The sequence below is a fragment of the Bidens hawaiensis genome, unplaced genomic scaffold, assembly GCF_021521415.1.
Source record: "Bidens hawaiensis isolate Kalapana, Puna unplaced genomic scaffold, B.hawaiensis_p1.1 tig00002442_1, whole genome shotgun sequence".
NCBI classification, from domain to species: Eukaryota; Viridiplantae; Streptophyta; class Magnoliopsida; order Asterales; family Asteraceae; genus Bidens; species Bidens hawaiensis.
In genome coordinates this window covers 487,339-501,446 of record NW_027491135.1, presented here as the reverse complement: position 1 = coordinate 501,446, position 14,108 = coordinate 487,339, and the positions used below count along the sequence as shown (strand labels likewise).

Genomic DNA, 14,108 nt, shown 5'->3' with positions numbered 1-14,108 from the left:
ACCCGGGAAAGGCTAATGTGGTGGCTGACGCATTGAGTCGTAAAGAAAGGACCCAGCTGCACTCTATTCGAATTCAATCCAATCTTCCCTCCTTAATTCGCGAAGCTCAGAATCAGGCGCTTGTGAATGGAGATCTCAAGGGCGTTTTGTCGTGTGGAGCCGAACAGAAATTCGAAACCAAGTTGGACGGCATCCTCTATTTTCTTGATCGAGCATGGATCCCAAACTCTGAGCCTCTTCGAACGCTTATTCTAAGTGAAGCCCACAAGTCCAGATACTCGATTCATCCCGGCAGCAGCAAAATGTATCAAGATCTTAAACCTCATTATTGGTGGCCCGGGATGAAGAAAGACATCGCTTTATACGTGATGAGATGTTTGACTTGTTCGCGAGTCAAGACAGAGCATCGAAGGCCGTCTGGGCTGCTTCAGCAACCTATTATTCCTCAGTGGAAGTGGGAAGAGTTAGCTATGGATTTCATCACCAAGCTACCGCGGACGCCTAGCGGTCATGACTCAATTTGGGTTATTGTGGACATTCTAACTAAATCCGCTCACTTTATCCCGGTTCGTGAGGACTACACTACGGAAAAGTTGGCGCGGATATACATTCGTGAGATCGTTTCCCGTCATGGTGTGCCTAAGGGCATTACGTCTGATCGCGACAGCAGTTTTTCTTCCAGGTTCTGGAAATCTTTGCAAAAGGCCTTTGGGACAAGTGTGAAGCTTAGCTCTTCCTATCATCCAGAAACTGATGGGCAGAGCGAGAGGACCATACAAACCCTAGAGGACATGTTGAGAGCTTGTATCCTTGAATTCGGTAATAGTTGGGAAGCTCATCTGCCGCTGGCAGAATTTTCTTACAACAATAGTTACCACTCTTCTATTAAATGCGCGCCGTTTGAAGCTCTTTACGGTCGCAAGTGTCGCTCACCCTTGTGTTGGTCCGAGACCGGGGATTCACAGATCATCGGCCCGGAACTAATACAGGAAACAACCGATCAAATCGCTATCATTCAACAGCGACTCAAAGACGCCCGTTGTCGGCATAAGTACTACGCAGACAAACGACGCAAGCCACTCGAGTTTCAAGTTGGTGACCGTGTTCTGCTGAAAGTTTCCCCCTGGAAGGGCGTAGTCCGTTTCGGGAAGAAGGGAAAGTTCGCTCCTAGGTATGTTGGACCATTCAAAATCCTTGAAAGGATCGGACCAGTTGCCTATCGTCTTGAGCTGCCGCCGGAACTCGGTAGAGTTCACAATGTTTTTCATGTTTCGCAGTTAAAGAAGTGTCTTGTTGACGAGGCCCTTCTCATTCCCGTCGACGAGGTTCGAATTAACGACAATCTGCTTTTTGTTGAAGAACCCGTCGAAATCTTGGATCGCGAGGTCAAGAAGACCAAGCGTAGCCGCATACCGCTTGTGAATGTTCGATGGAATAACAAACGCGGACCCGAGTTTACATGGGAACGCGAAGATCAAATGAAGGAGAAATACCCTCATCTGTTCTCTTAGTCTCTATTCTTGTAATCTATTGTCTAGAAGTCAATATAACATTTGCAGCATGTATCAAATAATTGTGTTATTCAATGAATATCGTGTTGCCTTATTATGCTTATAAGTATTCTTTTATTTGCATCCACAAATTTGGCTACTCAGGGCTCATGCTGGGAGCACAAGTCATATCTACTCAATCATATGAATTTTGGGGAAATTTATACATTATTTAAGCCAAAAATTTGTCATTCATTCTTGCATTCATGGAGCATGGTTGTGTGTATGTGTGTGGTGTCGTGTCAAATTTTCTAGCCGCACACAATAGAGCTTATACATTGATACAAGGTGAGCTCGTAATTATAGTCCGGAATATAATTACATCAAGGTCACAGGTGTATACGTGTATAAGCAATATGCTATTGTGTAACTAGAAGTCGTGAACTCAAGGTTCGTGTAGAGAAATATTCGACAAAGGTTGAAGAAGTGGTGGGTTAGCCGCTGGTACACCCTATATATAAACCTCTTCGGCACGAGTTGAATATGTCTGAAGCGAAACCTGGAATTAGGGACTTATAGTTAGCGTGGCAGCTGTGAGACATTGAATTCAAGAATTACCGAGGGTAATATTCGCGGAAGATTGAAGGAGTGGTGGGTTAGCCGCTGGTACACCCTATATATAAACCCCTTCAATCCGAAATGAATATGTCTGATGTAAAGCTTGAGGATGATGCCTCGTAGTGGAAAATAGTGTGTCGTCCTGTGTGTCATTGATCTAATAGGAGTCGAAGGAAACACCCAAGTAAGGTTGAAGGAGTGGTGGGTTAGCCGCTGGTACACCCTATATATAAGCCCCTTCGGCTTGATTTGGGTGGTGCCTGAGACGAATATTAGAAGTGGTGGCGCATAGTGGTCATCATGGGATCATGTAATCTTAATCATCGATGCATCAAGTATACTAAAAAGCTAAATTTCGGGACGAAATTCCCCTAAGTTGGGGAGGATGTAACGCCCTGGAATTTGACTGGTAGACAAAAATCAAGGAATCATCGGAAACTATACACTTTGGGGTTCTGGACGATAAGTTCGGAACCCATATCATTGGAGAAATCTGCTTTTATCATTTGAAATGTTTATTTTATAAAACGACATTTACGCCTGGAAAATATTAATTTTTATGCTTTTGAAAAATAAAATGTTCTTATTTAAAAAAAAAAAAAAAAAAAGATTTTAAATAATTATTCGGAAAATGGTTTATAAAAGTTTTGCTGAAAAAGTTTTAGTTTGTTTAAAAACTTATGAACTCGACTAGTCTTGACCCGTCGGTAGCCTAAACCCGAACCCGAGTCACCCGAGTATTTAAGCGGAAAATCAAGTATTCTTACACCATCTCTTTCATTTCCACCAACACTTCCCACCCAAACACTCCCACTTCTAGAGAGAGAGTAGTGAGAGAAAGTCATCCAATCTAAGATTCGAGTCCACCAATCTGTTTATCGTTGTTGTCGGTAAGATCTTCTTGAAAATCATACGTTTTTACAACCAAAACCCGCCCCGAATCGAGCAAAAACTCCGACTTTTGTGTCAAGTGTGTTCTTGGTCAAAAACCGTCATTTTTGGTGTCAAAATGCAAGCTTTTGTGTTTAAAAGTACTAGGAATCGATACCCCTTTCAATCCCGAGCATTTCCATGTCAAAAACTTCGATTTTGGGTCAAAAATCTGGAAAATCTGGAAAACCCGTGGGTATCTCCGTCGCCCAGCTTGAAGGAGTCGAATCAGACTCATTCGATCGAACCAGTCGATCGAATCAGTTCATTCGATCGAACCAGTCGATCGAATCAGTTCATTCGATCGAACCAGTCGATCGAATCAGTTCATTCGATCGAATGTGTCGATCGAACCAGTCCAGTCGACCGAATAGGAAAGCAACCGAATGGTCTCCAACTCATTCGACCGAATGAGTGTCTATTCGATCGAATGTGTTTCTATTCGATCGAATGTGTGTCTATTCGATCGAATGTGTGTCTATTCGATCGAATGTGTTTCGATTCGATCGAATGTGTTCCTATTCGATCGAATCAGGTCAGAACCAAGCTGTTTCGTCTTTAAAACCTAGTTTTTGCTCGAGATCGTGTAAGGCTTACACTCTTAGACTTAAACTGTGTTGTTAACTTATTATGTCCTTGTCTAGACTTAGAGGATCGACGTTTGACAGCACCCGACCGCCCTAGCAACCACACCTAGTCAACAAGGTGAGTTCATAGCCCCCATTTTTTCTTTTAAAGCCTTTCAAATCATTGGGGGTGAAAACATGGTAAATGTACACGTTTTGACAAAACACATTTATTCAAACATTACTTATCATAAACACTTGACAAATCTTTTGCAAACAATGAACATTGGGAAAACAAGTAATCATGGCAGGTTACGCGTACCTTAACTTTCTCGGAAGTTGTGTATGCATAATCAAATATTCAGGAGTAAATATGGGAATCACTCAGCGTTTAGGGAACATTGGACGTTTGGAAATCAAAGTCATGTACCCGTTATACTTTATCATGAAAACACATTATTCATTGGTCAGTCTTGTGATCGTGTGAACAGTGGCAATATAGGTCACAATAGTGCATAGGTTTGATCTCCAAGTGGTCGATTGGTAGACAGGCCGTCACTAGATGTGGGATTCTAAAGTGATCGATTTAGAATACACGTGACCTATGGGGTTCTTAAGTGTTCGATTAAGAATCCGAAGGATCTCTTAAGTGTTCGATTAAGGATCCGAAGGATCTCCTAAGTGATCGATTAGGAATCCAAGAGATACTAAAGTACGCTTTAGAATTCTCTCATGGTACCCAAAGTGATCGATTTGGGTTACCATCAAGGAAATCAAGTAGCATAGTGTGGTCTTGTGTGGGGTCGATGTCAGGTCTTGTGTGATCATTATGCATCATTATCATTTTTCATCATGGCATGGTTACATATGATTCTTGGGTATCTTATACATATATCCTTGATACCGTTCCTCCTGCATGCATGGAAACAATAATTGGAATCTTTATACGAAACTCTTGCAGATTCAGTTGAGATGATAAGCATACCAAGCATAGTAGGATAAGTTGTAGGAGTGGTGGGTTAGCCGATGGTACACCCTATATATAAACCCCTACAACTTAGCCTAGTATGCTTGTGTAGGGCTTATCACTACAGTATTAGTTAACCTATGAATTCACTCATCTACTTTTTGTAGTTGACGTTTTATTACATGTTTTCAGGAAATGAAGCAGGAAGTAGCTAATAGCTGATAGAGGCCTTAGAGAGATGAAGGCTAGGCTAGGAGTTGTTTGGAAACTTGATATTTTGTATTAAAACAATTTGTTTCATGTTACCTGGATGATGTAATATTTGACAGTTTGGTTATGTTTATGCATTTAGACTTTTATACTATTGTGCTCAATCAATCACGACCTAGTCGCCACGCCTCGGTTTTCCGCCATTACGACCGGGGTGTGACATTTAAGCTTACTTTTTGCTGGATTTGGGGTCAAGATAATCAATGTACTATAATGTTCTCTTTTTGCTTCAAAAACTCAAAATTTTGAAGAGCATAAAATAAAGAAAATATAAATTTAATCGCCCCAGTTAACTTAAGTTTATAAATAAATGGCTAACCATCAATTCACAAGTGAATAATAGGACCAAGACATGCAAGCATGCTTCACAAACTTAAATAACCGACATAATTTTCAGCGAGAAAATAATCTAAAAACGCATGCAAAAATCTTTTTGGTTTTTCTCTATACAAACTTTAAAAACACAATATTTTTGTTTTATTCAATTTTCTTATAAACACAATAAACTTCACAATCTTTTTGGATTTTCGGATTTTTCTGTACAAACATAAATCACATTCTTTTTGGTTTTTCAAAATTTTTAAATGTTTTTGGTTTTTCTAAATATTTAAAAGAAAAACATTAAAGAACAGAAATCACAATATTTTTTAATTTTGAAATTTTTTAATGTTTTTGGATTTTATCTATACAAACGAAAAACACACTCTTTTTGTATTTTCTAGATTTTCACCCGCTAAAACCAAAATAAATTTTAAAAGAAAAATATGACAGAAAATAAAGATAGTCATCCTTGTTTAAGGATATCAACGAGGGTCTTCAATCCGTTTAAATCAAGCAAAAATTTAAAACGCGTTTTGTCAAAAGCTTTAGTAAACAGATCGGCTTTCTGAAAGTCAGTATGTACTTTCTCAAGGTCAATCAACTTCTTCTCAAAGCAATCCCGTATAAAGTGATATCGAATTTCTATATGTTTTGTTTTCGAATGTTGTACGGGATTCTTTATGATAGAAATTGCAGCAGAATTATCAATCAAAATAGTAGTAAGAAACTTCAAACCGTAGTTACGAAGATGTGCTTGTATCCACAAAACCTGGGAAAAGCAACTCGAGGCTACAACATACTCAGCTTCGGTGGTTGAAGTGGAGACAGTTGTCTGCTTCTTACACTGCCAGGAAACAAGCCGGTTTCCTAAAAATTGACACCCTGCAGTCGTTGATTTGAAGTTGATCTTGCATCCTCCATAATCTGAGTCTGAGTAGGCAGTAAGATTGAAAGTATCATCCTTGGGGTACCACAAACCGATGTCTGGATTTCCCCTCAAATACTGAAGAATTCTCTTAACTGCAGCTAGGTGAGTCACTCGTGGACTTGCTTGATACCTAGCACAAAGACAAACAACAAACATAATATCAGGGCGAGAAGCCGTTAAATACATTAAAGAACCGATCATGGCACGATAGAGGGTAGGATCAACAGAATCCTCCAATTCATCCGGTGATAAATTGTGCCCTACTTGAAGAGGAGTAGAAGGGATTTTTCCGGCAGAAATCTTGAATCGGCTCAAGACGTCGTTCACATACTTAGTCTGGTGAATAAAAATTCCGTGAGCAGACTGGTGAACCTGCAACCCTAAAAAGAAATTCATCTCTCTCATCGAGCTCATTTCGAACTTTGTTTGCATGGACTTCTCGAACTCCTTACACAATGTGTCATTTGTAGACCCAAAAATAATATCGTCGACATAAATCTGGACTAGGAGAAGATCGTCACCAACAGTTTTATGAAATTCATCTTTCTGACATGTAGGTGACCCATTCTACGATGCCATAGAATCGAGTCTTTCTCGGTTGCTTTCGAGACAAAACATGTTTCGATCGATGTGGATACCTTAGAACTCATATTCAAGACATAAATATCATTTGATCGTGGTGATCGCATGACAACCATGTCCTCGGGAATAACATAACCCGGTTTCAAGATAAGACATTCTTTGTCAGTAAATATCGTAGTGTACTTTTTATCACAAATCTGCGATACACTCAATAAGTTATGATCAACTTTGTCGCAATAATTCACTTTCTCAAACGTAATGTGACCATTTGAAACTTCACCCTCTTGTGTGACATGCCCCCAGAATTCCCAGCAAACGCTACATAACCCCCTTCAATATTTCTTACGTTGGTTAATAGGTCGAGATTCCCAGTGATATGACGAGAACATCCGCTATCCATGATCCAGTTTTCACCAGAAATGGTCTTGGATGAACCCTACACACAAACAAAAGTGATTAGTTCAAAAAGGCAGCCCAGGCCTCGGTCTTGGGCACCTTTTGGTTTTCTCTTTGATCATTAACTTGAACAGATTTCAACTGTTGTTCAGCCACTTGTGAATAAGTTACCAGCTTCCTAGACTTTCGTCTTAAGTAAGCTGCCTGAACAATGTTTGAATTCTTGTTCTGACATATGGGTTCAGTTGGAACGAATTTTGGTTTCACTTGACTATGTGTCTTATTGACATGAAGAACCTTCCGAGGATTCAAATTAGAGAACAAAATATGAGTATCATCAGCATACGACACAGGTCGTTTCAAAATATCCTTTACCACAGGAATCGGTTTGGAATGGTCCTTGATAAAAGGATGAAGATTCTGATGGTACTTCTGACTACAATCCCTCACAACATGACCAAGTTGACCTCATAAGAAACAACTTCGCATGTCTACACGATGTTGTTGCGAGGTATTTGGAATGAATGACCCAGAAGTTTGATGATGACTCACATTTTTAGTCATGCTCTTAGCAAACTCATCAGATAATTCAGATTTCTTCTTTAAGTAAAAATCTAAATTAGAACAGTTCGAAAAACTTTTTAGTGTATCTGTCCCAGTTGACTTCACAAAGGTAATTTTCTTAGCTTGTTTTAAAAGTTGTTTTGCCTTAGTCAATGGGTCAGATTGAACTGATGTTTTTGCTTGAGCATACACACGTTCAAGTTCTTGAATTTTTGAAGTTTCATTGACAAAAACACTCTCAATAAGTTCAGGTTTGATAATACTTATTGGAATATCTTTTTCAGTGAACAACGTATCCATTCATTTTAACTTAAAAACTCTAGCCGATGAAGACTTAGAACTCGGAGGATTAATGAAACGCATTAGGTCCTCGTCATAAATCTTTGGTTTAACTGACTTCTTTGCCCTCACTGGTTTGGTTTTCACAGTTTCTTCCTTGTTCACTTGAGATTTGAATGAACCATACACAGCTTCCTCAAACTCTTGAGGTTCGCAAAGAATATGATTAGAACTAGGAATGTTCTTATTCTTGTGTATTATCTCAGGTTCAAACACATCTTCAATAATCACTTTATCAACATTTTCAACAAGGACCTTTTTACTTTCCACATGAGGTTTTTGAGGAGCAACTTGGGGTTTGACAATTTCAGGTTTAACCAATTTAGATTTTTCAGAAATCACAGATTCTTTTTGAATCAAATCCTCTTCTTTTCTTGCAAAAGGATTAATTATATAATCACTATGGAAAGGTGGTGGAATTTCAACAAAACCAATACCTTTCTTGGAGTCCCTTTGTTATCCAGAAACTTCGATAATTTCATTTAACAAAAACGAAGAATTTCGAAATTTACCCAACTTGTTTTTCAACTCAAGAACCTCATTCTCAAGCTCAGTTATCTTAGAATGATGTTTCAATATTTCTTGAAACTTTTGTTCATTAATTGTCATCTTCACAGATAACTCAGCCTTGAGGTCGTGGTTACTTGTCGACAATGCTTTAATCTTTTCTTGAGATCTCATTTGAGACTCAAGAGATTGTCGATAAGTATCCTTAAGAGAAGCAATTTCTCTTATTAGACTATCATTTTGATTTTTCAAAACTTCTAACTTAGATTTGTTAGATTCATAGTCAACAAATGATACCTTAACATATGAAGTAGCAGAAATAGACTTACTAACCTCATTGATTTTGGCCACGCAAGCAAATATTGATTTGGAAGACTTGTTGCAAGAGTCGTCAGAATCAGATCCAGAATCATTATCGGAAGACATCTCACTAGAAGTTGCATCTTGACAATCATTGTGTAATCCAAACATAGCCAAATTTGCTTGAACATCATTGCATATTAACCGTTGTGACCAATCAGTTCCATCTGCTAACATTGCTTGTGTTGTAGAAGAAGATGATTTCTTTTCAGCATCACTTCCTCGTGAAGAAGAAGCATTTTGATTTTGACCACGAGAACCAGTGTATTCTTTCCTTTGTTTGTCACATTCCTTTGCGAAATGCCCAAATTCTTGACAATTATAACACTTTACTTTTAATTTGTCAAAACCCAACTTCTTGTTTAAAGCTGGAAGATCTTTTCCAGTTCTCTGCATGAATCTTTTAACTTTACGGACGATTATAGCCATGTTCCATTTTAAATCCATGATTTCTAGATCATCTGGATCTATCTGATCATAGTCCTAATCTGTTAAATCACTTGTGGCAATCTTACTACTCACTAATTTTTAATATGAAGACATAAAAGCCGTCAGAAAAGCAAAGTTTTGCTCAGCTTCCTTCATATTAACACTAGGTGGTGTAGCAAATGGATTTGTATTAGTTGAACTTCCAGAACAACCCGAATTACCAGCAGAGTAAAAACAAACTTTTGGATCATTAACCATAGTTGATTCTTGTTCACTTGCAGCACGAGTAAGAAAAGCAGTGATTGGAGAGATCGTTGAACTAAGAGGCATACTTCCACCATAGAAAGCTGGATCTTGATTTTCTTTGGTGGATTTTTGACACTTAAGATCATACTCTCTAGCTTCGATCTTTTGTAAAAATTCAAATGCCATCAAGTCTTCAATCAAGAAATAGTCATTTTCTTTCAAGACCATTAGAAATGTTGAGTAAGAACTTGGAAGCACACTCTTAATAGTGTTAATTTTATCCCTCTCAGAAATCTCCAATTTCATCTTGTCCATTTCAGCAATTAAATGACTAAATCTAGTAGTCATCTCTTCAACTGTTTCTCCCTTCAATAAATTAAAGTTTCAAAACTGAAACTTGAGCATCACTTTCTTACTCTCAGCTGTGTTTCCCATACTTCTCATACGCAGATGTTGAAATAAAGACGCACATCTCTTGATACTACCAACTTGATGAAAGATATTTTCTGGTAATGCCATAGTTAGAGTAGAATAGGCTTTTATCTCGATTTCTAAAGCTTTCTTCTTTTCTTGTGAGTATTGAGAAACAGCTTTAGGAGTATACCCAATAGTTCATCACCAATAATTGGTGCCATGTAAACTTCATCAAGACAGTAAGAGCAATCAGGATGAACAGATCCCAAATGTGCACGAAACCGAGGTTCCCAGTTGGCAAAGTCACTGAACTTCGTCAATCTTGGACACTTAGAATGTGAACCTATCTCGGTATCAAGTTGCAACATTTGTTGCATCAACATGTTTTGAGACGCTAATGCATACACACCAGCCATTTTTGAAAACTTTAAGTGTTTAACTAATCAAATAGTGAATTAGATTAACGAATCAATGAACAATTATAGCGAACTGTGAATAGTGTAGCGAATCAAGTCTTAACAAAGTTAAGATTGAAAGTTAACGAATCACAAATAAGGTTAACGAATCAACCAAATGGCGAAACAGATAACGAATGACAAGTCAACTTAAAGAATTGATCAAACGAATCACAAAGGATTAGTTTAACGAATCACAAAGGATTAGCTTAGCGAATCAGATGATAATCAGTAACGAATCACTAAGGAATGCTTAGCGAAATAAGATAACGAATCAGCTACAGTTGATAGCGAATCTATTATAACGAATCAGGTTGTTACAACCGTTTGTAACAAACTCTGACACCTTATGCCACGTGGCAAAGGTTGTTAGGACACAAATCCCAAGTTGGAGGCAAGTCACACGAATCACACAACGAATTAAATAAAACGAATCAGCTGTTATAACGAACTGATTAGCGAACTAGTTAAACTTTCAACGGGTCAAATATAATGCATTGATATGTAAACGGGTCAAAATATAATGAATTGAAACTAAACAGGTCAAAATATGGTGAATTAAAACGAAACGGATCAAATATGGTGAATTAAAACGAAACGGGTTAAAATATGATGTATTTAAAAGAAACGGGTTAACATATGGTGTGTTGAACTGAAACGGGTCAAAAATGAAATTGGTCAAAATATAGTGAATTAAAATGAAATGGGTCAAAATATGGTGTATTAAAATGAATCGGGTCAAAACATAGTGAATTAAGCGGTTTAGGCAGTGAATTAAAATTAAACCGGTCAAAATAGGAACTTAAAGTGAAACTGGTAAAACGGGTCAAAATATGGTGTATAAAAATGAAAGGCAGTGAATTAAAATTAAGCGGGTCAAAATAGGAACTTAAAGTGAAACTGGTCAAACGGGTCAAAATATGGTGTATTAAAATAAAAGGCAGTGAATTAAAATTATACAAATTATGGAAACAATATGTTTTAGTATATGGTGCAATTGGGGATTCTTGGGGACCTAGGGTTTTGAAAGGCTGACCTTCTTGTTTTACTACTCATGATGCTGCTGTTTTGGATGTTAAGTTGGTGTCGGATGTTCCGGTTAAAGTTCTTCCACCGAAAAGTGAGTTTTTCGTTTCTGGTTATGAATATTGTTTAATGGTTATGAAGTTGATATTGAAATTGATGTTGTGGGTTAATGTAGGGGTTTACAAGAATAATGGTTACTTGGTGGTTTCGTGTAGTAGAGGACTTAATCAAATGCGGTCTGTTGTGAGTGTTATCGTTGTAGCTAGTGCTTGTTATCAAGCAAATTTATTGCATTTAGGGGTGTTAAACGTGTCGTGTCAGCACGTGAACCTGAACACTACACGCATATTCTCTGGTTGAACCGAACACGAACCGAAAGTTTTTTAAGTTTTTATTATTTTTTCTCATATTTATACTGTAAATTTACATTTTTAGAACAAAAAATACAAGTTTACGTAAAACGATTGCATTTTAATTATAACATTACATGGCAGTTTCTTTTTAAATTTGAATTTTCATATTAGGTTTTTTTTTTTTGGAACGGCGTGATTTTGATATTAGATACCCAACCAGTTTGATTTATTATATAAAACATATTAAAAGCTAAATTAAAAAATAAAAGGGTTAAACGGGTCAACCTGTGAATTTCGTGCGAGGTCGTGTCGTGTCATAAATTCACACCGCTAATTACAATATTGACTGGTTTTATCATGCAGATTTGTGATATGGTTGCGATTGCTAGATATTTAAATGTTACTTTGATAGTTCCTGAGCTGGACAAGACTTCTTTATGGGCTGATCCAAGGTATGCTACTATGCAGAATGCAGAAGTTTATTTTTTTTTATGCTTTACGATCACGTGATTTTGATTATTGTGATTTGTGAGTAGCAGTGAGTTTAAGGATATATTTGATGTTGATCATTTCATTACATCCTTGAGAGATGAAGTCCAGATACTTAAACAGCTTCCTCCAAGGCTTAAAAAGAGAGTTGAGTTAGGAATTGTGCATACGATGCCTCCCGTTAGTTGGTCTGATATTTCTTATTATCATAATCATGTACTTTTTTTAATATTATTTTTAAAAAGTGAGTTTTTTGTATTTGATAGTGTTTGAACACGATGAAAACAGATTCTTCCTCTGATTCAAAAGTACAAAGTTGTGCACTTGAACCGAACCAATGCTCGGCTTGCGAACAATGGTCAAACCCCTTGACCTTCAAAAACTTAGGTGCCGAGTAAATTTCAATGCTTTGAGATTCACTACTCAAATTGAAGAATTGGGTAAACGTGTAGTTAATCTTTTGAGACAAAACGGGCCTTTTCAATGGGTAAGTTATAAAATTTATGGAAACAGTATGTTTTAGTATTTGATATATTTCTTAACATTTTTGTAGTGCAATGAACTTGTACGGTACACAAAGTGGATCGAGGGTAAAACTCAATTGGGTCAACACTAGGGTGAGCATTTAATTCCATATTGAAATAGTAGTTTTACCCTCATTATATGAATCTATGTTACGATGACTATTTGACAGTTAAAAGTCAAACGGGTGAGATAAATAAATCTTCAAATCATTTGAACTTTAGGTTTAACTAATCTAAATTTTTTCTTAGGTTGGAGGAGGGAATAATGAATACACGGATGCTGATATTGATGGAATTCGTGAAGAATGGTCGACTTTTGTGACATCCTTTATTTACCAGTGAATGTTCGTATCGATGTTAATGAAATGTTAAAGTTTGAAATATTGTGAAGAATGGTCGAATTTTGAATCTTTGTTAGTATGCTGAAATATTATATGAAATGGATTATTTTGCTATTTATGAATTTTAGTTTTATTATGAGACGCTCGCTAATTGTCATTATTTAATGTTGAAATTATAAATATGTCAAAAACATTCTTTTTTATAATACTTGAAACCAAGACACGCAAACGCGTGTCGGAAAAAAGATGTCAATAATGCTTGTCATAAATGAATGTCATAAAAGGATGACACACAAATTTACGTCATTGTTTCTTTATGATATGGCCTTCCTTGACGCGAGATATCGTGTCATCTACCTCTTTAATGACGCGCATAACGCGTCATTAAAGGACTATTATCTAGTAGTGAGAGATCGATAAGATAGGAAAGAGATCGAGAAAGTTATGAGTAAGTACTTTCTAGTTTTGATAAATTTGTTTATAATTTTATAAAATTCATACATCATTTTCTAACAACTCGGATATATTTGTTTATGATTTAGTAACAATGCAGACACATCAACTAAGCCTTTAATTCATCTATGTAAGGCCCCGAACCCGGTAGCCCTACTTTAACATTGGATTTACACATAAACACAGTTCTTACAAATCAGAGTTAATTAAAACTTTCGCGGAAACGTTAACTTTAATCCTTTAATACAAAACTTTAGTCTTTTCTTTAACACCATAACATAAAACTTTACATTTAAAACATTGTTTCTTCCATCCTCAGATGCCAGCTGTTCAATCCATGCCATGCGCCCACCTCGTGCTTGCTCATTAATCATATTCACCTGCGTGCATACTAAAAGTCAGCTACGCTGAGTGAGTTCTAGTTAATCAGGCGACATACAATACATACACATATCATGCATACTTGCATATCTGAAGATACATATTCATACTTAACCAATTACCCTTCTATCGTACATACATACATACATACATACATAC

The 14,108-nt window shown here is 37.0% G+C and overlaps 1 protein-coding gene across 1 annotated transcript; it reads left to right on the top strand.

Moving 5' to 3' along the window:
• Positions 1-11,406: 11,406 nt before the first annotated feature.
• On the top strand, positions 11,407-13,116 carry LOC143619451 (rhamnogalacturonan I rhamnosyltransferase 1-like). The gene is made up of 9 exons (XM_077091381.1): positions 11,407-11,502; positions 11,584-11,651; positions 12,125-12,213; positions 12,301-12,466; positions 12,539-12,608; positions 12,685-12,737; positions 12,804-12,815; positions 12,945-12,959; positions 13,024-13,116. Exons 2-9 carry the CDS (start codon positions 11,640-11,642, stop codon positions 13,114-13,116), a joined length of 510 nt encoding a protein of 169 aa, XP_076947496.1. The 5' UTR covers positions 11,407-11,502; positions 11,584-11,639.
• Positions 13,117-14,108: the final 992 nt, after the last annotated feature.